This window comes from Stigmatopora argus, chromosome 4 (genome assembly GCF_051989625.1).
Source record: "Stigmatopora argus isolate UIUO_Sarg chromosome 4, RoL_Sarg_1.0, whole genome shotgun sequence".
In the NCBI taxonomy this organism is placed as follows: Eukaryota; Metazoa; Chordata; class Actinopteri; order Syngnathiformes; family Syngnathidae; genus Stigmatopora; species Stigmatopora argus.
In genome coordinates this window covers 15477573-15500886 of record NC_135390.1, presented here as the reverse complement: position 1 = coordinate 15500886, position 23314 = coordinate 15477573, and the positions used below count along the sequence as shown (strand labels likewise).

At 38.1% G+C, this 23314-nt stretch overlaps 4 protein-coding genes across 8 annotated transcripts in view; 3 read left to right on the top strand and 1 right to left on the bottom strand.

Annotated features, from left to right (window-relative positions):
• Positions 1-1533: 1533 nt before the first annotated feature.
• Positions 1534-5173, top strand: apoc4 (apolipoprotein C-IV). 3 transcript variants are annotated; one of them, XM_077599672.1, is made up of 4 exons: positions 1534-1618; positions 3857-3896; positions 3981-4065; positions 4867-5173. In XM_077599672.1, the coding sequence occupies exons 1-4, from the start codon at positions 1586-1588 to the stop codon at positions 5051-5053; spliced, it is 345 nt and encodes a 114-aa protein (XP_077455798.1). In that variant the 5' UTR covers positions 1534-1585; the 3' UTR covers positions 5054-5173. The 3 variants fall into 3 exon arrangements, 1 of the variants encoding a protein (XP_077455798.1); XR_013300143.1 differs by lacking the exon at positions 1534-1618 and adding an exon at positions 3623-3690; XR_013300144.1 differs by lacking the exon at positions 1534-1618 and adding an exon at positions 3650-3697.
• A 1267-nt stretch (positions 5174-6440) lies between these two features.
• Positions 6441-7698, top strand: apoa2 (apolipoprotein A-II). Its single transcript, XM_077599686.1, has 4 exons — positions 6441-6563; positions 6719-6763; positions 7018-7228; positions 7310-7698. Exons 2-4 carry the CDS (start codon positions 6721-6723, stop codon positions 7464-7466), a joined length of 411 nt encoding a protein of 136 aa, XP_077455812.1. The 5' UTR covers positions 6441-6563; positions 6719-6720; the 3' UTR covers positions 7467-7698.
• Positions 7699-9808: 2110 nt separating this feature from the next.
• On the top strand, positions 9809-11106 carry apoc2 (apolipoprotein C-II). Its single transcript, XM_077598965.1, has 4 exons — positions 9809-9891; positions 10058-10116; positions 10590-10749; positions 10815-11106. The coding sequence occupies exons 2-4, from the start codon at positions 10068-10070 to the stop codon at positions 10903-10905; spliced, it is 300 nt and encodes a 99-aa protein (XP_077455091.1). The 5' UTR covers positions 9809-9891; positions 10058-10067; the 3' UTR covers positions 10906-11106.
• A 9247-nt stretch (positions 11107-20353) lies between these two features.
• The window catches only part of bcam (basal cell adhesion molecule (Lutheran blood group)), a 39940-nt gene continuing 36979 nt past the window's right edge, over positions 20354-23314 (bottom strand). For all 3 annotated transcript variants that reach the window (XM_077598774.1, XM_077598775.1, XM_077598776.1), the window contains one exon: positions 20354-22580. In XM_077598774.1, the coding sequence (XP_077454900.1) occupies positions 22578-22580 (3 nt within the window). In that variant the 3' untranslated portion in view covers positions 20354-22577. The remainder of the gene's footprint in view (positions 22581-23314) is intronic.

The window sequence follows — 23314 nt, the reverse complement described above, 5'->3', positions numbered from 1 at the left end:
AAGACTCCTACACACACAAACAAACACAACAGTTTTATCCACAACAAGAAGATCAACAAAAAGGTATGAGACATTTGATGTCATGTCAGTGAGTCTTTTGAATGTCATTTGAATTTAGTAACACTGAGTCATAACACTCCTTCCATTTCAAAGATTTGGCAATTTTTGTGTTAATGTCATACATTGTCAAATGCATATTTTTTTTCTCCTTTTCACAATTAGACAATGAAATTTTACCTCGCAGTTGCTGTGGTCGTCCTGGCTCTGATAGCCTACGCAGGTGAGTAGTAGGTCCACTGTACCCAGATTAATTTTAGATTTAATGATGACTTTATGGATCGTTGATCGAGCTGACATTTTTTAAAATATCTATTTCACTTATGTGCACACACAGATGCTCAGGATGAGACTATCGAGGAGAAATTGAACAGGTACGGCGGTCAAATATCCGAGACGTTTAACAACTTTGCAACGCAAACCAAGCATTCCTTTGACAAGCTTGGCAACTCTGACTTCGCAACAGGCATCAAGTATGTTCGGAATATCTCTCGCCCCACCTACACACAACAACAACAATTTGAATAATGTACATTTTGCATTTCTGCTCACACAGGAAATGGTTTAAGGAAAACTTTGGCTCTTCTTAGGACCTTCAAGGGCACGTCTGAACCTCTTCATCATCAAACTATGTTCTCTTGACTTGCTAAAATGGTTTCCTTTCTCATTGTTTGCTATAATTATGTTTCTGGGAAGACAAGTTATATTAAAAGAAGATCAAAGGATTTGTTAAAATAAAACATTTGAACATTGTTGGATTATAATAATTCTAACAAACATGTTTTCAAATATGTCCATTAAATGCAACCTAATTGGTGAATGTTTTTTGAATATGTGAATAAATGTTCAGGGGGGAATAACACTGAGTTTATTCTGTTCCTAAACTTGCATTCTTTTAATTTGTCAGAGTAGCAGGATTGGGTTTTCATGTCTTGTAAATTGACAAGTTGCCCATTGATCAATTACTACCAAACTAGAATATGAAATGACGATTTCACATGATCAATTTGTAGCCAGTTCAAAAATTATCATAGAAAAATACCCATTATGAATACACACGAAGGAGCTCTAGAAATATAAAACAGATTAAAAACATTTCAAGAATACACTACAAGTCCCAGAATGTATTGCAGGGTAACTATTATAAACACTCCTAATTTCACTAATTATATATTGTTAAATACAAATGTGCGATGCAATTAAGTGGTCCAAGTGTATATTTTAAAATCTAATGACATCATGTCACCTTCCTTTAAAATAAAAGCCTTCATTCATCCTCTACATAAAGCAGAGGATAACTATTATAAACACTCCTAATTTCACTAATTATTTATTGTTAAATTCAAATGTGCGATGCAATTAAGTGGTCAAAGTGTACATTTTAACATCTAATGACATCATGTCACCTTCCTTTAATATAAAGGCCTTCATTCATCCTCTACATAAAGCAGAATGACATATTAACTCTGCTTATTCATAATTGTTTTTCGTATGCAGAATTGCATGATCTGGGGAATTGAGGATACAGATGATATTAAAGAGTGTTGGCCAGCACCGTGAGGTAACAATTTAGGCATTTTTTGAGGCGTGATGACGGGCCATTCACAAAAGGTGGTGCTATTATTAAAATAAAAACAAAACAATAATTAATTTCCTAATGATTGCAAACTTAACGTGGCTAACTATCCTCAACACCAACAATCCAGATCCAAAGTGTATCATCACCAATTGTGTTTTAAACCAAATTTATAGAAGTTTTTTACTTTAAAAGAGAATAACTTGTAGCCCATGTGACCATATGTTGAGAATAGCTTGAAATTACATGTTTTTTTTAGGTAATTTATTTTAATGGACTCCTCTTTGCACAAGGCCAAGGCTAAATAACTGCTCATATACACCATTTGTAATATAAAATGGCAGGGGATTCAAGTTGAAAATTAAATGTGTGCACATCGATTGTTTATTCGTGTCAACACACAACATGAACAAAGGTGAACTGCAAAAATGGCCGCTCACCTTCCAAATAGTTTCACAAGAGCTTGACTAAAGTTTACGCCGATTAATGATCCACCAGGGCCTACATTGCTTCACATTGCTACAAGGCTGATCCGTGTAAGAGAAGCTGGCTACAGACTATCACTGGAAAAGATCTAATTAATAGAAAATAATTGAAAAATCAAAGTATAGTCTTAAAGCGACAGTAGGTCATTGTTTTTGATGAAATAGTTGAATTGACAGATTGCATCCAGTTTTGCTTTAACAACGCCCGATCACCAACCGTAATGGTCAACTATGTCGTTGGAATAGCCTGGCGACCTCTTATGTTCCTGCGGTGATAAATATTGATGATCCAGCTAAATTTGAGCATTGGCCCGATTTTGTACAGCTCATAAAGATAATCTTTCTCTATACTGTGCTGTAAAATGGTGTTTAGGGTGATTTTTGCTTACGGATCTATATATACACATAATGGTAAATTATTGTTATATGACATTATACCTCAGATGAGTATAGGCAATTTGGAATATTCATGAAATTATAATCTCCTCGCCTTTGATTATAATTTTCCTCTAGTGGGGAGGGTGACCCACATGTGGTGCCAGTTCGTAGTTTTGACGACCGCTCTCGAGTGAAAATATGTCCATTCCTTTAATTGGATTACAGCGATTAAGACGTGGAAGTGATACAAAGAAAAAAAGAAAGAAAAGACTCCGCAGGAATTGTCCCAGCCACCAAAGTCAACAGTATTTCATTTTCGATCAGCAGTTAGGACCTTGCCGGAATGATTTTATTTCTGCTTGAGAGCTGAATTCATTTTGACTTATTGCTTCACAAAGGAAGTTTTATTAGAAAAAAGAAAGTAATTCACCCTTTAAACTAAAGCCAGGAAAAAAAAAAGTTTTCCTCTTTGGGACTATTCAAATCAGTTATCTGCAAAAGAAAGCGCGTCAGGAATAGCATAATCAAAGACATGGAAATACAAAACACGTCTTATTAATGTCAACTCCCTGTTGAGTGAAATCAATATTTTGAGTGGTGGTGTTAGGATACTTTTTTTTGTGCGAACAAACAAAGTCTTCACCCTTGTGTGTTTAAACAGCTGTGGGATGAAGAGAGGTTGTTGCTTCAGAGATCAGATTGATTTTGGATTTTTTTGCATGGACTCTGTCCACAGAAACGCTCAACATGTTTATCGGATGGACTCTTTTCTAAAACTGCTAGTCATTCGCTTAAGATCTGAGACTTTGACTGGTCGGCAAACACATCAACGTCTGCAAAATGGGCTCGATACTCAATCCAAAGGGCACTTGCATGGTTTTCTAAAGACTGCAGATGTAGGTTCCGAACAGTAATAAACAATACTGGAGGTTATGTCATTTATGTAAATTTCATTAGGTTGAATGCAGTATGCAGAATTATAAGGGCACAGCCCTAAACGATCATATGACAATTTCCAACACACAAAAAAAACATTTAGAGAAAAAAACCTACATGGAACTCAAACAAAAAGTCACGCCATTGGGACCAATGTACAACCTGTTGTCTTATATAAATAAAACCGCTCAATAACACTTGTTTCATTCAACTTGTGTCTGCTGGAGCTGTGGCGAAAAAAAAAACAAATAAAAAAAGGTACAAGGTGGTTATAATTTTCCCTACTTACTAAGGTTGATTTTTGAAGAGGTTCAATTTCGTGTGAATAATTTGAAAAGTGACAAACCCAACAGCTTTATAGAACAAAATGGACCCGGTAATAATGATAAAAGATGAATAAAGTTCTGTTTTTGTCTACTGGCAGATGAAATTTCTCATCGTCGTTCTCATTTTACTCATTCAAGGTATGTTTTTTCCCCTCTGAGTTCCATTTCCTTCGCTTTTTTACATTTTCTGAAAACTGACAAGATTTCCCCTTCATTTTCCAGCTTTTCAGCCACTCTGGGGGCAGACGCCAACTCCAGAGCCACCTGATTCACCTGGAATCCTGACAAGAGTTTTTGACACGGCTCGGTATTGTTGCTACTCACACAAGCACGCACATGCAAGAAAACACACAAAAAGAACACACAAACACACTCCCACACAAAAAAACCCAATAAAGAACATACAATCATAAATGAGGAAACAAAAACAAAGTATCCACGCAAATTCTATTATACATGGAGCAGTCCTCCAAATTAAAGTACTGTAAAGATTAGTTAAAATAAGCACCAGCCAAATACAGAACGTAATAGTCACACAGTATACATCATGGTGTCAAAGTGGCGGCCCTGGGGCCAAATCTGGCCCGTGGCATCATTTTGTGCGGCCCGAGAAAGTAAATCATGAGTGCCGATTTTCTGTTTTAGGATCAAATTAAAATGAAGAGTATAGATGTATATTAAATTTCCCGATTTTCCCCCTTTTAAATCAATAATTGTAATTTTTTAATCATTTTTTTCTGTGTTTTTAGTTCAGAAATTATTTTGTAAAATCTGAAAATATGTTTAAAAAAAAGCTAAAATAAACATTGTTTTAGATCTATAAAAAACTGAATATTCAGGGCCTTTAATCCAGTTCATTTAATCCATTTATTTAAAAAATCTAAATATTATATCTAAAATGGTCCGGCCCACATGAAATCGAGTTGACGTTAAAGCGGCCCGCGAACCAACCCGAGTCTGACACCCTTGGTATAGAGCATCCATACAACTAACCTGCCTCTTCTTTTATCATTATAAGCCTTTCGGTTGTATAGAATATTCACTTTCTGCTTCTGAATGTTGCCAACTTTCCATTCACGCTTTGTAACTGTGCTTACGTCACCCACAGCATGGCAAAAGACAATGTCAAAACTGCAATGGACGTGGTGGTAGATTTTGCGGGCGAATACTATGGCGAGCACATCCAGCCCGCGGTGGACAACTACAGGAATTGGGCAGCTGGCATCAGGACCACCGCTAGGGAGAAGATGCACTACTACTTGCCGTTCTTTGCGGCAAATACAACAACTAACTGATGGATGAAGTGAAGAGCATAGTTGAAGATTGCTTATATGTTCTTGCACAACAAATAACCCCTGAGGTCATTAAAGCAACAGTATGTAGAAATGTGTCTTCAAATAAGAGTTCAAAAATCATCAAGATCTCCCAGTGACTTGCAAGAAAGGGGGTTTACGTTTCATCTTTTCATAATAGTGGACAAGATAAGCCATCTTTCACATTGTTTCCACTACTATCCAATGAATTCAATCTTGAATGTCGTGTTCAGTTACCAACTCGGACATATTTAAATCAAATTATGCTGCAATACACGTACAATTATTTACATGGTTTCGATGAAAAAAGGTTCTACAGATGAATTCAGTAAATTTACTATTATACCCTTTATCAAATATCCTAAAACAAAGATAAAGAGAAGAAAACACAGAACAAGACAACGTGACTAAGTACATACGTATGGTAATCTATTTGCAGGACTAGAATTTATTTGATTAAATATGGAACATTAGAAGAATAGTGAAAAGGCCAAATAGTCACTTGTTGAATCGCTCCACCAAAATGAGCCACAGCTTGTCTGTAAATGCACAGAATCTGGTATAATATCAATTTTTTTGGACATTTGACCACAATTTTGAAACAAGAGCAAAAGCTATGGTGGCCACAAAGGTTCACAAAGAAAATCTACCGCCTAAAAAGCTGCATACTGCCACTTTTTATTCATTATTTCAAGTCATTATGTGGCTTAGTGAGAGTTTATTCAAAGTCAAAATGTTTAGTGGCAAGCCACAGGAAAGTGTACTTAAAAAGTAAACATTTTTTAAAGTGATATTTGTGTTACCTTTACTACCACTAACAAATTTCTGTGAAACTCTGCAGAGGCGTAGTGAGTGAGGTCCAAGTAAAAAAGAAAATGTTTGCTTTCAGATTACATTCATCTATGCCCTATTTGGTGATCATCCAAATTCAAATTATCGGGCTCCTATTTAATGGCACGCTAGGTTACCAAACTAAAGAAACATAAAGGTTCCCGACAGGCACGTGATAGATGTGAAAAGGTACCAAAGCTCATCTGCAAACCAACACGGACTGTGAAAGGTCAGTGAGGTGGCGTCTAGACTGGCGCTTCTGGCCTTGATCGAAACAAAAAAAAGCAGATGGTGAGCTCGAGGTAATCTAATCAATGCAAAGTTTTATGATCAAACTGTAGATTAAGACATACATGCACAGCAACATGCATGTTATCAAGAGGGTCTCTGCGTGCATTATCAATATACAGTCCCAAAGATGCAGTAAATGGAGGTGCATTTCGCAAGACTCCATTGGGTTTTGAAGCGAATACCATGTACACTGGACTTTGTTTAGGTGATGTGTGTGTGCGCGCGTGCTCTTGAGTGTGTGTGCCCTGATCAGATGACGTGTGCACGCAGTCCCCCTATATCATCTGGTCCAGATGTGCGCTCCCAGTTGCAGACAACTCACTTTCAGAGCAGACTGTCACTTCTGGGATCCAGACACAATCCAAAGCAGGTAAGTGTTTCAATTAATTCATTCTTTTCCAATTGCAGGTGTTATACTTGAGCAAATTCAAGGATAACAATATCATAGTTTTAGATGTGTTGGTCAACTGTAAGGAAAAAAAATGTCTATGTGTTGTTTAATGCAGTGATTTCTTCATCTTTCAGACATGAACGCAAAATACGTGATCGCCTTGCTCCTGACTCTGCAGGGTAAGAAAAGGAACCTTGATCTGAAATTCCAATAAGACATTATGGTAGATATTAAAAAATAAGACAATTTTGAAGGACAAAGCCCACATAAATTGGATTCTTCAATATAGTATGACAAAACATTGTAGTGGCTTCCCATAGAAACCTAACGTTTTTCTGTAAAAATTCAAATTAGAAAGGATTTGTTTTAAATGTGAAACAATAATTAATCATTTCAATGCAAGGAACTTCAGTTGCTCTCTAACTCATTGCAGTCTCCATGAGCCTGTGTGACGTTCCCGCACCAGAGCAGGAGCTTGTGGATAAATACAATGACTTGAAGACTACCTTCTACAAGCGCCTGATCAACGCATTCGGCAAGATCATGGAGAAAGTGGAAGAAGGAAAACAGAGCCAGGCAACCAAAGATTTCTTGGCGTCTGTTCAGAACAAGCCCCAGCTTGACGCCATTCGCAAGGTTTCCAGGTAAGCATTTGAAAAAGCAAAGGTGCTACGCTTTGAACTTTAACTGCAATGTGGAACTCATGGACCTTGTTTGCTGTGCAGTGGCATTGTGCAAGAGATCACCCCCATCGTGGACAAGACCCGTGAAGGCGCTCTGGGCCTGTACGGACACTACCTGCGCCCCCACATCGGCCAGTACCTGAGCGACTCGATTGACGAGATTAAGAAGTTCCTTGACATCTTCCTGCCCGCCCAGTAAATAGCGATGTCCGCTTTTTCTCAGAAGCTTAATGGAGAGTGCACAGTACTTCAAGCCAAGAGGAGCACCAAGCGTTGTTTCATGTCATCATAAACTCGCCAATCCTGTCCACACCAGATGTATTCAGAATGCACAACGTGTTTGTGTTCGGTACCCCAACAATAGTCTTTGTAAGAATGTGTCTGTTTGTTTCTGTGAGTGTGTACAATAAAAGGAACAGGAACAAAAAAAACGGAGTAAAATGTGATTTTTCAGAAGAAGAAAAAGTTTTATCTGATATAGTATTACTAACTGTTGTGTATAAAATTTTTTTACAGGATTAAGTTACATGACATGAGCCCTCAAACGCCATCTTTTAACTGTACCCAGTAACAAAAACACTATTACAGACACAATTCCCTGTGTTTTATTTTTGCCCACTAAAATATATATATATTTTTATATGAGACTGCAAAAATTATAGGAGAAAAACAAAAAACCTTGAATTGGTGCTAAAGTACAGCATGGTAACAAAAAGACTCACGTAATCGTAGTACTTTGGACACCCAAGAGCATCATATTTCTGGGTTGCAGAGATTTTAGAGGTGGCATTTTGCATGAAAAATGTGTGGAAAAGAACAATAAGGTTTAGCTGTGAAGGTGGATAGATTACCATAAAGCATCGCTAACACCTTCTCCGTGAAAAATAAAATGCCCTGTGCTATACCGCTAATGGGCTCTCGAGAAAAATAAGTACAGAATGAGATTTTACCAGCTGAGGTAGCGATAAATGTCTGACAAATGAGGCATTAATTCATTCAAACAAAACAATTCACATGCATCCATGCGTGATTTTGATTGCTTTATTTTATGTTTAAACTGTTCAATAAGCACTGAACTATTGATATGTGCATCATTGTGCTAGGAAATATTTTTCTATGCCAATAAACCGTTGTCTTTCCCGAACCGAATCATTAAAATTCGAATTCACTTGAATTTAAAAATGAGTCCTTTCACCTGTTGCAGAAAGCAGTTTGACTCGGTGGACATCAACATAGTACATTTAAATGTGTGGGAAATGTATATAGCGTGTGAACAGATGGCAATATGCAAGACTTAAGACAATTGCCGTTGACACTCCAATCGCCGGGAAATTCAAAAAGAAAACGGGCTACCTTTCTCTGATGTCATTATACCACTGGTTAATTATATCTCTCTAAATGATGAGAACTAAACTGATCTTTTGTACTGCTGAGTCAACAATGTTCAATGTCTTCCCCGGAATTCTTTGTATGAGTGTCAAATCTAATCTGGCTAACCTCAATCTTTCATAACTTTAAATGGCCCTTGTGACGTGTTCATCACCCTCTAGACTATAGTCCAGCTTCACAAGACTTCTTGTGACACATCATGAATATGTTTGTAGCTTTTATGTAAGTCACATGTGTCAAAGTGGCGGGGCCAAATCTGGCCCGCCGCATCATTTTGTGTGGCCCGGGAAAGTAAATCATGAGTGCCGACTTTCTGTTTTAGGATCAAATTAAAATGAAGAGTATAGATGCATATTAAATTTCCTGATTTTTCCCCTTTTAAATCAATAATTGTAATTTTTTAATCATTTTTTTCTGTGTTTTTAGTTCAAAAATCATTTTGTAAAATCTAAAAATATATTTACAAAAAGCTAAAATAAACATTGTTTTAGATCTATAAAAAAAACTGAATATTCAGGGATTTTAATCCATTTATAACATAAAAAAATCTAAATATTATATCTAAAATGGTCCGGCTCACATGAGATCTGGTCACCATGAATGTGGCCCGCCAACCAAACTGGGTTTGACAACCCTGATGTAAGTCATGCGAAGAATGGTTAGAAGCAGGCCTCTGAGTTGTAAAATTTAGAACTATGGCTGTAAATCACCAATTTAATTAAATTCAAAAGGGCCATTGATCATTTTAACCCTACGTAAAGGGCCAAATGTATCATATCTGCTGCACACATTTCATTTTCCCTTTCCCTACAGATTTAACAATTAGTACAACTACTGATCTTGTTGCCTAAACATTCCCAACATTTGTACGGAAATGCTTTTTTTTACATTTTTTCTTTTAACAAAAGACTACATAAACAGGACGCCATTGATATATAATATAATAATATGGCCACTGTAAACCCTATTGATGTTGTTTCAAAAACCTGTTGCCTTCTCAGCGGCCTCCTCCATGTGGTCACACAGATTGTGTGTTTCAATCAACACATAATGCCACGCATCACAGACTAACAATCCGGGGGTGGTTGATGACAGCAACACAGTTTTATCTCCCAAAAGACTGTACTTTGGCTCCCTGAGTGACAAGTCAACACATTGCTAACTCTATATAAACACAGCAGGCCGACTGAGCATCCGATCCGTTTTTCCTCATCACACTTCCGGAAGGGAATACAGTGAGTACTCTGACATTTATTTGAGCAGATCATATGTGCTGGTACCAGGTAATATCATAGTCATTAACTATAAACAGTTTTTGGACGCTTGAGTACAAAGACAACAGGAGATGGGCCATAACGCACCCTAGTGGATAACAAGTAGAAATGTTTACTCTGTTTGCAGATCCACCATCATGAACAAGTTTTTGGTTTTAACCGTGCTGCTTTCACTCCTAGCTGTCAGTAAGTGGACACTCTTTTACCATGCGAGAAAGGACAAAATAAGCAGTGGAACCTCTAAAGTTATAAACTGATATAGTAACTAAACTGTTTCCCCTGAATATAACCTAACAAGATCATAACAGAGTTTTTTGTAAACAAGTAGAACATTTACGGGTCTCTAGTTTGAGAACCACTGAGAAAATGAACTATAATTCAAGTAAGGAAGGGATAGTTGATGGACTTCACAAGATTTCAAGCTTACAAACTGCTCATAAAACTGCCATGTTGTGTCTGTTTTAATTCGATTCAATACACTATGGAGGTATTATTATGACATGAACTTTGCTGTAAATTCAGTCTTAAAGCACAATTCAATTTCCGTGTCCTATTTTTCTCAAATGACAATACAACTTCATGAGGTTCCACTGTTTAGTTGATGTATTGATAAGCCCACTCTCCAAACTCCTAATGACCCCTTTCCTGTTGCCACACAGGCACGGAAGGCTTTCGGATGCCGAGGCAGGTCACGGATGAGGAGCAAGGTCCCCTCACCATGATCTCTGAAAAAATCAAGTCCTACTACAGCAATGCGGTGGACACCGTTAACAGTTATGTAGACGCCATCAAGGGCCTGAAGATAGAGCAGAAAGCAAAGTAAGGTGTCAACGGGTGTTCTCGAAAGGCAAACAAAATATGGCAAACTTCTGTTGTTTCTGCAGGAATCTTTACACGGACACCACCACCATTTTGGGCACCTACTCTGGCATCTTCCAGGATCAGCTCTATCACCTGGTTTACAATCAACAGTAAACAAGAACTAATGTGACTAAATACCCACCAGCAACAGCAATCTATTAAAAAAAAAGAGGACTTCAAGGAGAACTGGCACAAATGAACTCTTTTTACACCGACTTTAAGGAAAATCGTCAGGCCAATCTTCAAGCCAGCACACATTCTGACCACAACTACTAACTATCTCTTGAAATATTAAAATTATTTATACAAAACTGCCACACGTTTGCTAATTTATTCGGGTGTGTACTGTAATAACAAAAACCTTAAATGACGGTCTTCGCTCAGTATCATAATTAAATGCAATTATTCAATTCCAGTGTAAATTAACAAATCACAACAAACATTAACGATTGGCTTGCACAGCATGCATCAATTTTTCAACAAGGTTCACTTAACTATAAGGGATCATTCTAAATCTTCCAACATGTATTCCTTCCTTTTTTTCTTTCCTTTTAGTTTAAAATAAGTCAACACAATAGAAAAAATAAGTCCTATTCCATGGAAGAAAACTGCCACAAAACTACAATTTATTCGGTTTCATCTAAATTTACTTACAAAATTGCCTGTTTAGTAGACAAGCAAATGCTTTCAAGGCTCGCATATTTGTTTTGAATCAGGGCTCTTTGATTAAAGAACATGCGGGGGAAGGGTACAATGGTAACATATTAACTTTAGCAGCACAGAACTGGGAAACTTATTTCCTCAATTTGTCATAAAGCAAACAAAGGATTTGTTCATGTTGGCAAACATGAGCCCAGTATTCGTAACCTTCACTGGGCAGGGTTGATGACCCGCTCAATGTGACCTGCCAAAAATTAGGAATTACCTCTTGTAATAAATGTAGCATTAATAATTAAAATGGTTAAAACTCATGGATTCCTGAGAGTATATGCGTTCAATGAAATATTTTTATTGAGGAAGTAACATTTGCAAGTGAATTAAAGAGTTCATCAGTTTTTCCGTCTAAGAATCATTCATTTATTCATTTTACAAACGGTCCAAACCTTACAAGGGTTGCAGGGGGTGCTGGAGCATATTCCCGCTAAGTATGAGAACCAGGCGGGGGACACCGTGAATCACTGGTCAGCTAATCGCAGGGCACAAAGAGACAGACAACCAATCATACCTAAAAGCAATTTAGAGTGTTTAACCAGCCTTTGATGCATGTTTTTGGGATAAAACTAAAACTCAAAGGTTATGCATTCCTGTGCATCTTCAAAGTTAGCAAATAAAAACACTTAATTACAGGTGACAATTATCAAGGTTGAACACACACAAAAATCCCATTAATTAAACTTTGAAATTAAACGATTTCTCCTATTTCTGCAAAACCAATATAACGAGAATATGTTATAAATTGCTTTTGGAATAAATGTTTAAATTGTTAAATGATTCACACATCTGGAAAATTTCCACTGACTTGTATGCTGCAACATTACAAGAGCCACCAGAGGACAGCATAACCTAGTATTAAATTCTCCCAAAAGACACTAGGATGGGACTAGTGCTCTTCTTGAGCAGGTTTCCATCTAATACTCTTACATTTTTCGTAATCTTTAATACAGACTGTGATGTGATTGTGCATTTCTGTCAATGTGCATGTTCCAAAAAGTCAAGGATATCTAAGAGCAATACTGAGTAGCCAACAAAGATGCACACAAATGCAAAAGTACACAAATCCAGGGTGCAAGGCAGCTGTGTCCATAATCAGCCAAGAGCGTGGAAGGAGGAGGCCATTGTGCCATCTGTTGTCAGCTTTGCTACCCTACCGACTGGTGGTACTTCTCCCCAGTGGGAGGCCCAATATCTAACCGAGGCCAGAAAAGCTGCAGAAGCCAGTGTGATGCTAATTGTTGTGTTGTCACCAGCGCTGCCTGTGTTTGATTGGTCTCTCAGGCCCACTCTATCAATTTAACTGGCACTAATTTAATAGGCTAAGTAAGGTTAGTGGGTGTGTGGGGGGTTTTGTAATGTGCTTTGCTTTGTTTTGTTTGGAGCTACCAATGTTTATTCATTCATTTTCTGTACCGCTTATCCTCACAAGGGTCGTGGCGGTGCTGGAGCCTATCGCAGCTGAGTTCTGGCACCAGGTGGGGGGCAATCTGGATTGGTGACCTGCCAATTGCAAGGCACAAGGAGACGGACAACCATTCACACTCACACTCGTAACTAGGGGCAATTTAGAGTGGTCTAACAGCCTACACTGCATGTTTTTGGGATGTAGGAGGATACCGGAGTACCCGGAGAAAACCCACGCAAGCCCGGGGAGAACATGCAAACTACACACAGGACCTGAGATCGAACCCTTGATCTCGAAACTGTGAGGCCGAAAAATTACATCTCAAGCTTAGTCTTAAATTTGGTGTGCAAACCTATTGAGAGGCAAAAGATGTTTTTGTTCTCTTGAGGATCATCTAGCTTTGAAGGATTTATTCTTTTGCCCCTTTCTTGCTCTGCTATCTCCAAATAAGGGGGTGATTTATTTGGAATAGGACACTGTGGGCGGAGGCGGTGGAACTTTCCCTGCGATTTGGCCCGGCAGCTGATGACCCTTTCTGAGCTCCCTCTCACACTTTAATGGAGCGCCATAATCACAAGTCGCAAAGATAAGACGACCTTGGTGGCCAGAGGGATTTCAGCAGCCCGATAGAATTCGAGAGACCAGTTCGACTCCCACTCAGCGCAATCATTCATTCTGTCCTTCAGACTTTTACAATCACATTGCGGAAAAAAATAGGCATTTGTTTTGGTTACCAGCCCACTTATGTGCAAATTTTCTTTTAAATTATTGCTGTGGTTAATGTCTGAATGGTTATCCAACGGCTTTGTAGTCTTTGAAATTACATGACATTTTAAAGGAAAATTTCCAGATAATAGGTATTAAACTATTAGATTTAATATGAGAAATGTTATTACAAATAAGCGTTTTACATTTCTGGTTCAAATTGGGCTTTTAAACTAGGATAAATATTCATAATTAGGTTGTCCAGGTAAGCGATGAAGGCCAAAACCATGGTTGTAGAATAGTGATGAGGTTCTAACGTCATACTTGGAGTTCGTTTGTTGTTTCAGTTTGCGAGTGAGTGAATGTTTGTTTGTCTCCAAAAATATGCCTTGAGATTGACAGGTGTATCCCAAGAACAACTAAAATAGATTCCAGATCAGCTAAGCAACAGATGGGAATTCCTTATCCACACCAGGAATTGTATTTTTGTGCTGTCTTGCTTTTTCTGGCAGGTGAACATCAGAAGATGCACAGTGCCTCTCCCTGCTTCTATCAGTTGTCACCATCTTACACATTCCCAAGTGAAATCCGACTCCCAACAAGTGGACCATGTGCTATCGAAACAAGCATATACAAACACCACTTTCAATCGGAGCTGACAGCTCTTGACATTGCATCGTACATCGGAAGGTGCCCATTGTTAACACATGTATTCCAATGGCAGACTAATGGCGCAGCCAGATCATCCCAGGCCACGTCAATCACAGCGACTCTCTCCCACGCTGGCCCACAGAGACCTGTGGCTCACCAGAACAAGATAATTAGCCTGAAAAGCTTTTATGACACTGGCCTAATAGCAAGCAGATAGGATGGAAAGGCCCCAGAGCGGGGATGAAGACAGTGTGTGAGCTTATGGGATAATGAATACAGAGGTGAAGGTTGGTTTTATATACAGCGAGATATGTTGTATTGAAAGTCAGATTAGGAATCGGTTTATACAGGAGCAAATGCAAACGCTATTTCCAAATGTAGAGTGGTAAAGCATTACCTGGACTTCATTTTAGCGAACTATTTTAAGCATTAAGTGTCATTTTTTTTGTAACTTGGAACATATCAATTTACAGATTCATCAAAAGACAACAATGATAAAAAAATAACAAACTTCATCTCATCTCATTTTCTGAACCACTTTATCCTCATTAGGGTCGCGGGGGGTGCTGGACCCTATTCGGGCCAGAGGCGGGGGACACCCAGGATCGGTGGCCAGCCAATCGCAGGGCACAAGGAGATGGACGACCATAAACACTCATACCCATCCACGCATGAATTATTTATTTATGCTTTGCTGAAATTTGCCCGTTTGTTGTTTTTACTATTTTTAGAATGAGAGATGAGTTGGGCTTAAGAATTTTCACTTAGCCATGTGCATGAAGCAGCCAATACATTGTTTTCTTTGACCTGAGTTACAGCTGAATTCTATCAAAAGACACAGTAATGGCACCACATGAGCAGAACTTCATCATACAGTCGATAATGCGTTTGTATCGCTAGGCGGGTGAATATGGCGTTATTGCTTTCTATAAAAAGGGGCCACAGCCAGAGGTAAACTCAACAGGGAATCAATTTGCTTTCACGAGCACTCAACACACACTTCACTCAAAAAAAAATCTGTTTCCATGGCGACACACCGCTTCGTTTCTCCCTTACAAATGTCCCATTTTCTTCCGTTTTTCACTCCTGTAAGTCCCCCCGGGTTGGTTAAAGCTTTGGCTACATATCAAAACATGTTGTTTTCTCTATTTAAGGTGTAGGCAGTATGTGGAATCCGCAAAGAAATCTTCACCTGAGGGGGAAGAAAAAGCCTCCCAAATGAAAAGGGGGAAAATAAACACTGTGTAGTACTTTCAAACCAAAGTAAAGCACAGCATGCAACCTATTGGGACTCTAGTTTTTTTGCTTTAGGCTAAGTTAAGGTCGCCTTGTGTCACTAAAAAACTACCTGCAGCAACATGTCTACCACACCTTGTTATCTAAGCAAAGTTAAAACCCTAAATTAACCAAATCACACTCTAGATTCAAAAAAAGGATGAAAAGAAACAGAGATGCTTAACATAGAGGACTGGAAAAATCCTGAATTAATGTGGAATTTATGTTCCGGGTGACAAAGTGAGCGCTCTTATCATGACGACGTCTATAAATAAAGGCAAAGTGGAGTAAAGCCTGTGGGGAAAGGCATGGTGTAAATCAAACATCAGCTTTGTAGGAGATTAGGTTGACTGTTTAATTCCGGCTTTTATTTTTTATATAACACTATTTTAAATTTCACACTGCAGCTCCTTTGCTGTCAGGTTTTATAATCTCACTCAACTCAGGAAGCGCTCAAGATTATAAATGATCCTTCTCGATCAATATCTACTTTCTGCCGAACTTCCATTCCTTAACTGATGATGTGTTCTTAGTATTCTTATGCCAATATGTTAACTACTTCATGACAGAGCTTAAACCATAAACGGGGTCTATCCACAGTCTAAATTTGATCTACTAGTACATACACGTGCATATAGTTGTGCATTATTAGTGGTGTTTGCTCATCTTTTCAGTAATGCATAAATTTTTAAGACGATGATTAATAACAAACCCAGTTTTAAAAAAAAAAGCATACGAACCATGGCCACGTTTTAACTAATCCCTCATGACTGGATGCCATTTCCTCAATCTATATGCAAATAAACACTGATTATGCATGCAAATGCATTAACTGGAGCTATTCCCTGTTAATTAAAATAAAAAAGACAAGGTAAGTGGGTCTGGTGCATGGTATACCTTGTACATATAATGCTCTATGGCTTTTTCATATGGTTCATATTGTTAACCTACAAAAAAACACATGCATACCTCGCCCAAGGCCTGCCCCAAATATTATAAAAAATTCTAAACAAATCGAATAATCATGTTCAATATTAGGCAGGCAAAATGTACGCTTTGTACCTGTGAATTTGACTTTCAACTGGGCATTCTCAACTGAATATTGGCTCGGCAAACAATATGTGCTTTAGTTAAATGCATGATTACATGCCAATTAGTTCAGCCCGGATATAAAATGTATTTGTATTGTTAAACAAAGCTACATGGATACTTTAAAAGGCCAAACACACATACATGCAATTACTTAGGAATGGTATCCCCTCTAGCCCAACCACTCGCCATCACACTGTAAATCACAGGAGGGGTCAAGACGAGTCTTGATGACCCTTGAAATATTTCAATGAGGTCAAAGGTCAAAATCCTGGCCAACACATACATGCAATAAAGGCAATCACACAGAACCAGGGGTGTCCAAACTTTTTTCTCTGAGGGCCGCTTTCAGAAAATTCAAAGGATGAGAGGGTCGACTTGAATTTTTTTCCAATATCATTTGTTAAAGAGAGAATCAGAATTGCGTTTAAAAAAAACTGCTTTTTAAAATGTTGGTTGCCATTGACGGCGATAGACGTCCAATATATTTTGACTGGCCTCGTCAAATTTGATTGGATGTCTATCGTTGTCAATGGCAGGAAACCATGATTATTCAATGCCAGCCTCCCCAGTTGAGATAGATTTGTCTCTAACCATCAATGGCAGTGATTGAATTAAAAAAATACTCCCAAGGTATAAGAATATTGTAAAAAGTATAATCATTTTCTCATACAGGTGGTCTGAGGACAGTAGTTTGGAGACCCCTGACATAGAAACCAATCTATCTGAACTCAAAAGAAGCAAACTTGAATCAGCTGTGGTAGGTAGGTATATTATGATCCTATAAAAATAATGTGGCCACAATTTATATTTAAATCCTGACTGAAATGGTTGCAAACAAGTTTGTTTATCCCTACAGCCACCGTGTTGTCATTTTTTTAGATCACTGTTTTTTAAAAAAAAGTATTAACACTGGTGCAAACAATTAAGATTTATACTTTTTGTTGTCCAAACAAAAGACATCTAAGTTCCCACTTGTGCAATGCAAGGTGAAATAGACATAGACAAGATGTAAAAGGGACATTGAAGATGAAAAAGAAACTATGAACAATTTGAAAAACAAAACATGCACTAATTAGTTTAACTGCAGGTTAAGGAAATTATTGGGTAAAACTTTCACCACACCTGGAATGTGATGATAGCTTTATTAGATGATCCACTGTGCATAGTCTATTTCTTATCCTGACACAAATCAAGCAACAAAGTCAAGTGGGGTTTACAAGGTTTGTAAGTAGATAAATCGCCAAATTGAAAACACAATAACACGTTGCTTATTAAAATTCTACTGATATACTCACCAACGTGCTGGATGCTGTTAGGGGCGTGGCCAAGCAAACCAAAACCTAAAAAAAACGCTGGAAATCAGGACTGAACCATTTTAAACCATTAAAGGGACTGCGGGGGATATCAAGATACAATTTCACACCGGATTTGGCCTTTAGATTCACACTATGCGTGATTGATCAAGCAAAGCCGTGTTATTTTCTTAAGTATTTGTTCGTTTAATGTCGCATCAGGCAATGTAGATATCGACGATGTGGGCGTAGTTCCTTTGGTATATTGTACCCCATCTAAAAAGCGAAGATAGGAACCTCAGCAGGGGGTCCACTGGCATTTTCAAAAGAAAAATCACTTTAATAACACGACTGTATCCAGTCATACTTGTTTTTGAATATGTGAGAGTGTGAATTGTATTACAATTTAATTGATTAATATTTCATTTTATTCTTCCATTAATTTTATTACCTAGTGTATGTGGTGATTAACTGACTAAATTAGATTAGTAAACAAAGAACACAACACCCAGCATTTTGGATCAACAATATTCGATTCAAATGTACACCACACATTTCTCTAGCAGATTTATAATACAATTACAGATGCAATTAAAGGTAATAGAGCCGTAGAGCCACCGAGTTGTAAAACAAAAAATACCCAAGCGTGCGAGGACACACACTCCTACACAGGATACGAAATTGACCAACTGGAGGAAATAAAGAGAAACCAAGCTCTACCTCATTCTTCTCTCTTATACCTTCCTAGAGCTCACATTTGTTTCAATCACAGTCTAAAATCCAGATTTATGACATCATAAGCTTCCACTTTCCCTCAGTGACTGAAGACGTTTTCCCCAATTTTTGCATCCATCTGTCGATTATCGTCGGGACTTCCCTCCCTGCCTTCGGTCTCGTCGCAACCACTCCTCTTCCTTCCAGTAAAGCTGAGATTGACTGGATTTGTCGGAATTGCCTTGGGGGCCCGTCGGTTCTGACATAATGGTTGCCATTTCTCCTGAAAATTGACAGTAACAAGCCTAAAAGTCATTCAAGTGCAGGCCACAGTAGAGCTTACAGTGGGTGTGTGAGGAAAGCAAGAATGCTGACCTCATTCTTTGCAGCTTTGCAGAACTTTGGCAATTTTTTAAATGACTGTCATTCATGGCACTCGGTCGTTTGGTCGCCGGTCTTTTGGTCGCCCGGAAGATTATTGATAATTACCATTCAAATCGTTGCTCAAATTCCCTAAATACAAACTGCAAATTATTATTTAGTCATACTTAATGCCCTATTAATTATTAGGCTAAAGAAAAGCTCAACATTTCCCATACTTTTATTGTGTTTTGTTGGAGAACTTGTTAAGACCCTGACTGACGTAGCTTCTTAAAGGGACAACTCATGTACATACAAACTCTTATACACACACGTCGGCTCAGTGAAACTGCTCATGGCCATTGTTGGCTTTTATTGATGCGTAGACCGTGTTGTTTTACCTTGTTGTGTCGCCGGTCTTTTGGTCGCCCGTTGTTTGGGTCCGGGTGACCACAAGACTGGCGACCAAAAGACCGGCGACCAAAAGACGGCGACCAAAAGACGGCGACCAAAAGACCGGCGACCAAACGACCGCACACGGTCATTCATGAGTCAAAATGCAATAAGGTTAAGAAATGACTAAATCTCGCATACAAATTGGACACTGTGGTAAAAATGTCACTTGTGTTTTTGTTATGAGTCTTGATGCAATCATTAATGCAACAACCAACATGCAAGGATTTTATATAGTGATTGTTGTGAAATCACCTATAAAACAATATAATCTGAGCAGGCATCCAGGATATCAGTAGAAATGAATGCAATTTGCCATTTTCTATCACTGTCTTTGCCGCTTTGAACAGATGACGGACATTGATTGATTGAACTGTTTTGGTGGGGAGACGCGTTTAATCTCCAAATGGATCGGTTGCCAAATGCATGGGAGAGAGATGATGATTCTGCCAACTGTGGCCAACACAGAAATCCTCCTTGATTGGATATTTGTTTTAGATTTCAATTCGATCTATTGTAATGAATTTGACGGGTTGTCCAGGTTACTGCTATGAGTGATCTGTACGCAGCTGTTTCATGACTGACAGCTCAGTTCAAATAGTTCAAACATCATTTTAGCTTTGTGTCAAAACAAATCAAGAGAGAAGGGTTTCTACACTCGGCACACAAGTCTTTCACCCTGTCTAAGGAGTTTGCCAGCACAAATTAGAATAAAGATAATGGACTTTTTTGTGTGTGTACTGTTTGAAGCAAGCTCACTTTGCCTCTTGACTTTGAGAACTAGTGAGAACAGACTCTCTTGAATACTCTTAAGGAATCAACTATAGTAGGTTTAGAACTTTAGAATATTTTGTCCTGTGTTAACTGTTCTGTCCAAATCTAGAAAAATGGCACAAATCGCTTCAGTGCAGTTTTTGTTTGCATTTGAATAAAAACAGAGAACAATTTTTTTCCCATTATAAATTTTAAACAGCTCGAACAAAATACAAAAAAAGATACATCACACCACAAGAGCGTACCACAAAATACACAGTTTACAGTAGAGAGGCAACACACAGAGAAAAGCCTTTCAAATAATAATCATTAAAGACAACTCAGTAGTCCCGAACGTGACCAAAAAGGCAAAGAACAAGCACATTATTTTTGTTTATAAAACAGTGACTAAAACAAAACTAATGGTCCATGTTTACACCTGCAGCGACAGGTTTGCTAACAGTCAAGATCAGTAGACACACATTGCAATAGCGAAATCAGATAGTGGTTTGAACTAACCCATTTTTGTAGCTTTTTAACCTAAGGCCATTAGTTCCAGTGTACAACAAAAGCTAAAAGCCACATCAAGCCTCTATCTGATAGTCTATCGGCAAGCGCGGGTGATTATCAATAACCCCTAAAACATTTAAGGATTTAATGTGACATTTTAATGGTACATGGTAAACGGAAGAAAGCAAACGAGAAAAAAAAGACACTTCACCCCAATCCTTTGCTCTAACTGACGGGCCTGAGCACCTCAAAATTTTGCTCAAATGATGCATGATTGTCCCCAACATCCCCCAACCTTTCACACCTGCAATTTCACCTTTTCTTCGCTGGAATTGGGCTTTTAAATGGTTTGATGGCTGCTTGGAAAATGAACACAGCTAAGACCCTTCAGTCATCCATTTTGGACTTGGAAAAAAAACAGTAAATAATGGACGTACCAAAATTATACATCTATAAATGAGTGTGCTGCAAAATGGCTCGACTGGCCTTTGACCTCTGCCCCTACCCCGACACACAAAATCTTGTAAAATAAGCCATTCTACAACCATGCTATTGGGATCCTCCCTTCGGAATTCTATACCAAAATAAAAGCTTTCTATCAAAATTGTGTACGTAACAAAGTTATATATTAACAAAGAAACAGGAAAATTTCTTTTTACGTCTATCGTAAGGAAACCCACGAACACATCTCAAGAAGAAATGCCAGAAGAAACACATTGATTTTAGAATTAGACTTGGCCTGGAATTTTAGACTTCCTGTTTACTCCCCACCTGTTTATAAAAAACATCTTCCTAAAACATTCAATGCTACAAAAACAACACATACATATTCTTCAGGCTTGGGCTGGGTTTACACTGTATGGGTATAGTGACAGAATTCAGATTTTGTATTTTTTTGCTTTCAGTTGGCACGTACATGCCAATGCAAATGATTGAATGTGAATGAATTGTGAAATCCTTATTTTGAAATCAGATCTCTTTTGTGCTAGGGTTGCATGGATAAAAAATACTATATGATGCAATCTTGAATATCTGCCAGTGTGAGTGACATACTCTCACCCACGGACGAATGCACAACTGTGACCAAATAGCACACAAAAAAACACCTGCTGAAAATCTAAAGCACAGCAAAAGACTAGACAATTAAATATAGTCTAAAATTATTTTACATTAGGTGTGCCCACATTAAATTAAGAAAATAATTGCAGGTAGAGTGAGGCCACGGTTACGACCTTATTTAAATCAATACTGAGATGAAGGCCAAGAAATGCTGAACGTTTCACATTTAAATGAGAAATAATAGATGTAATTTAGTTCCACGCAGATCGGAAATATGCATCAAATCAGAATTGGGCATTCAAATCTGTAGTGTGAATCCAGCCTTAGCCAGTTGTAATATTTCAGAACATACAATCTAGCATACATATGCATAATATTGGATTTCAAAGCAGAGTCAGACAAGTGGGAAAACGTCAATGTCTCCATATATTACACACACATGAAAATGATTAGATTTAAGTGCAGACTCCAAAACAGAATAGTGGCAGTATCAAACTTGAATGCACAAATGCAAAAGGGACATTATGATTTTGTATTTGGGGTAAATTAGAAAAGATGCTTTTATTTTTCCTAATTATCATCTTTGAGGCTGAAAATTGCAGTACTCTGCCAGGGAGTCAAATCCAAACAATGCCATTACTTGTTGACAGTGTCATTTGGTGATAACACGTGAGAAGCACATATAAGGGGTGGGGTTTTTTGCTCACGTTCAAAGCATAGTAAATACAAATCAGTCCAGTTTTTTTTCTTCATAACTGTCGAGCGACCGCTCTTCCCTTGGTCCCCCTGCCAATTTTCTTTCATCACTGCAGGAGTGGAGCACATAGAAAAAAAAACACAAGCATAAACGTCAAAAAGCAACACATCCCCAAAATGACAGTGTGGCGTCTAGGTGAATACATTGAATGTATTTCATTTAGACGGGTTTAGTTTTGTCAAAAAGAAAAAAAATACATGTTGCTCAGATTCAACACGAGATGCTAAAGAGGGGCGTCTCTCTCGGTTGACTGCCAATCATAAAAGACCAGCTGTCATGGCTTTGATGAGACATCTTACATGTGCGATGGCATTGCGGATGGGTGCTGTCAGACCCGCTGAGTTGATTGACAGGCCTCTGAATGGCAAGAAATTTGCCAATAAACATAGCCACCCGAAAATGTTTGTAATTGCCTCCATATGCCAAAAGATGGCTGCAAAGCAATATTCTTAAAATAGACACGGGTCTGAGCACAAAACAGCGAATACTTGAGTTTTTCCCATTGCATAACTGAGGAGAAATTTCCACAAAAAAGCTCAATAATCTGCAGTTCCTTGATCATTTAAAAAATGTATTCATATTTATGTGCTCTAGCTGTTTTTTTAATCACATTCCATTTGCATATTTCTAGTAGTCATAAAATGAAATGAGCAAAAAATGATGGTTTGTTTAGTGAAACAATTAAGCCTAACCCTTAACTGCAATTTAGATGGAAGAATGTTAGATAACTTTTTCAAAGACACCCGGAACTTTTATATTGCGAGTGTAAAATGCGGCTGAGTG

What these genes read in the sequence shown, in the direction of transcription:
- apoc4 (XM_077599672.1), top strand. Translation starts at nt 1,586, where the DNA reads ATGATATTAAAGAGTGTTGGCCAGCACCGTGAG. An exon ending in TCTCATTTTACTCATTCAAG is followed by an intron (nt 3,897 to 3,980) that starts GTATGTTTTTTC and finishes TTCATTTTCCAG; the next exon opens with CTTTTCAGCCACTCTGGGGG. An exon ending in AGAGTTTTTGACACGGCTCG is followed by an intron (nt 4,066 to 4,866) that starts GTATTGTTGCTA and finishes CGTCACCCACAG; the next exon opens with CATGGCAAAAGACAATGTCA.
- apoa2 (XM_077599686.1), top strand. Translation starts at nt 6,721, where the DNA reads ATGAACGCAAAATACGTGATCGCCTTGCTCCTGACTCTGCAGG. An exon ending in CTTGCTCCTGACTCTGCAGG is followed by an intron (nt 6,764 to 7,017) that starts GTAAGAAAAGGA and finishes AACTCATTGCAG; the next exon opens with TCTCCATGAGCCTGTGTGAC. An exon ending in GCCATTCGCAAGGTTTCCAG is followed by an intron (nt 7,229 to 7,309) that starts GTAAGCATTTGA and finishes TTTGCTGTGCAG; the next exon opens with TGGCATTGTGCAAGAGATCA.
- apoc2 (XM_077598965.1), top strand. Translation starts at nt 10,068, where the DNA reads ATGAACAAGTTTTTGGTTTTAACCGTGCTGCTTTCACTCCTAGCTGTC. An exon ending in GCTTTCACTCCTAGCTGTCA is followed by an intron (nt 10,117 to 10,589) that starts GTAAGTGGACAC and finishes GTTGCCACACAG; the next exon opens with GCACGGAAGGCTTTCGGATG. An exon ending in AAGATAGAGCAGAAAGCAAA is followed by an intron (nt 10,750 to 10,814) that starts GTAAGGTGTCAA and finishes TTGTTTCTGCAG; the next exon opens with GAATCTTTACACGGACACCA.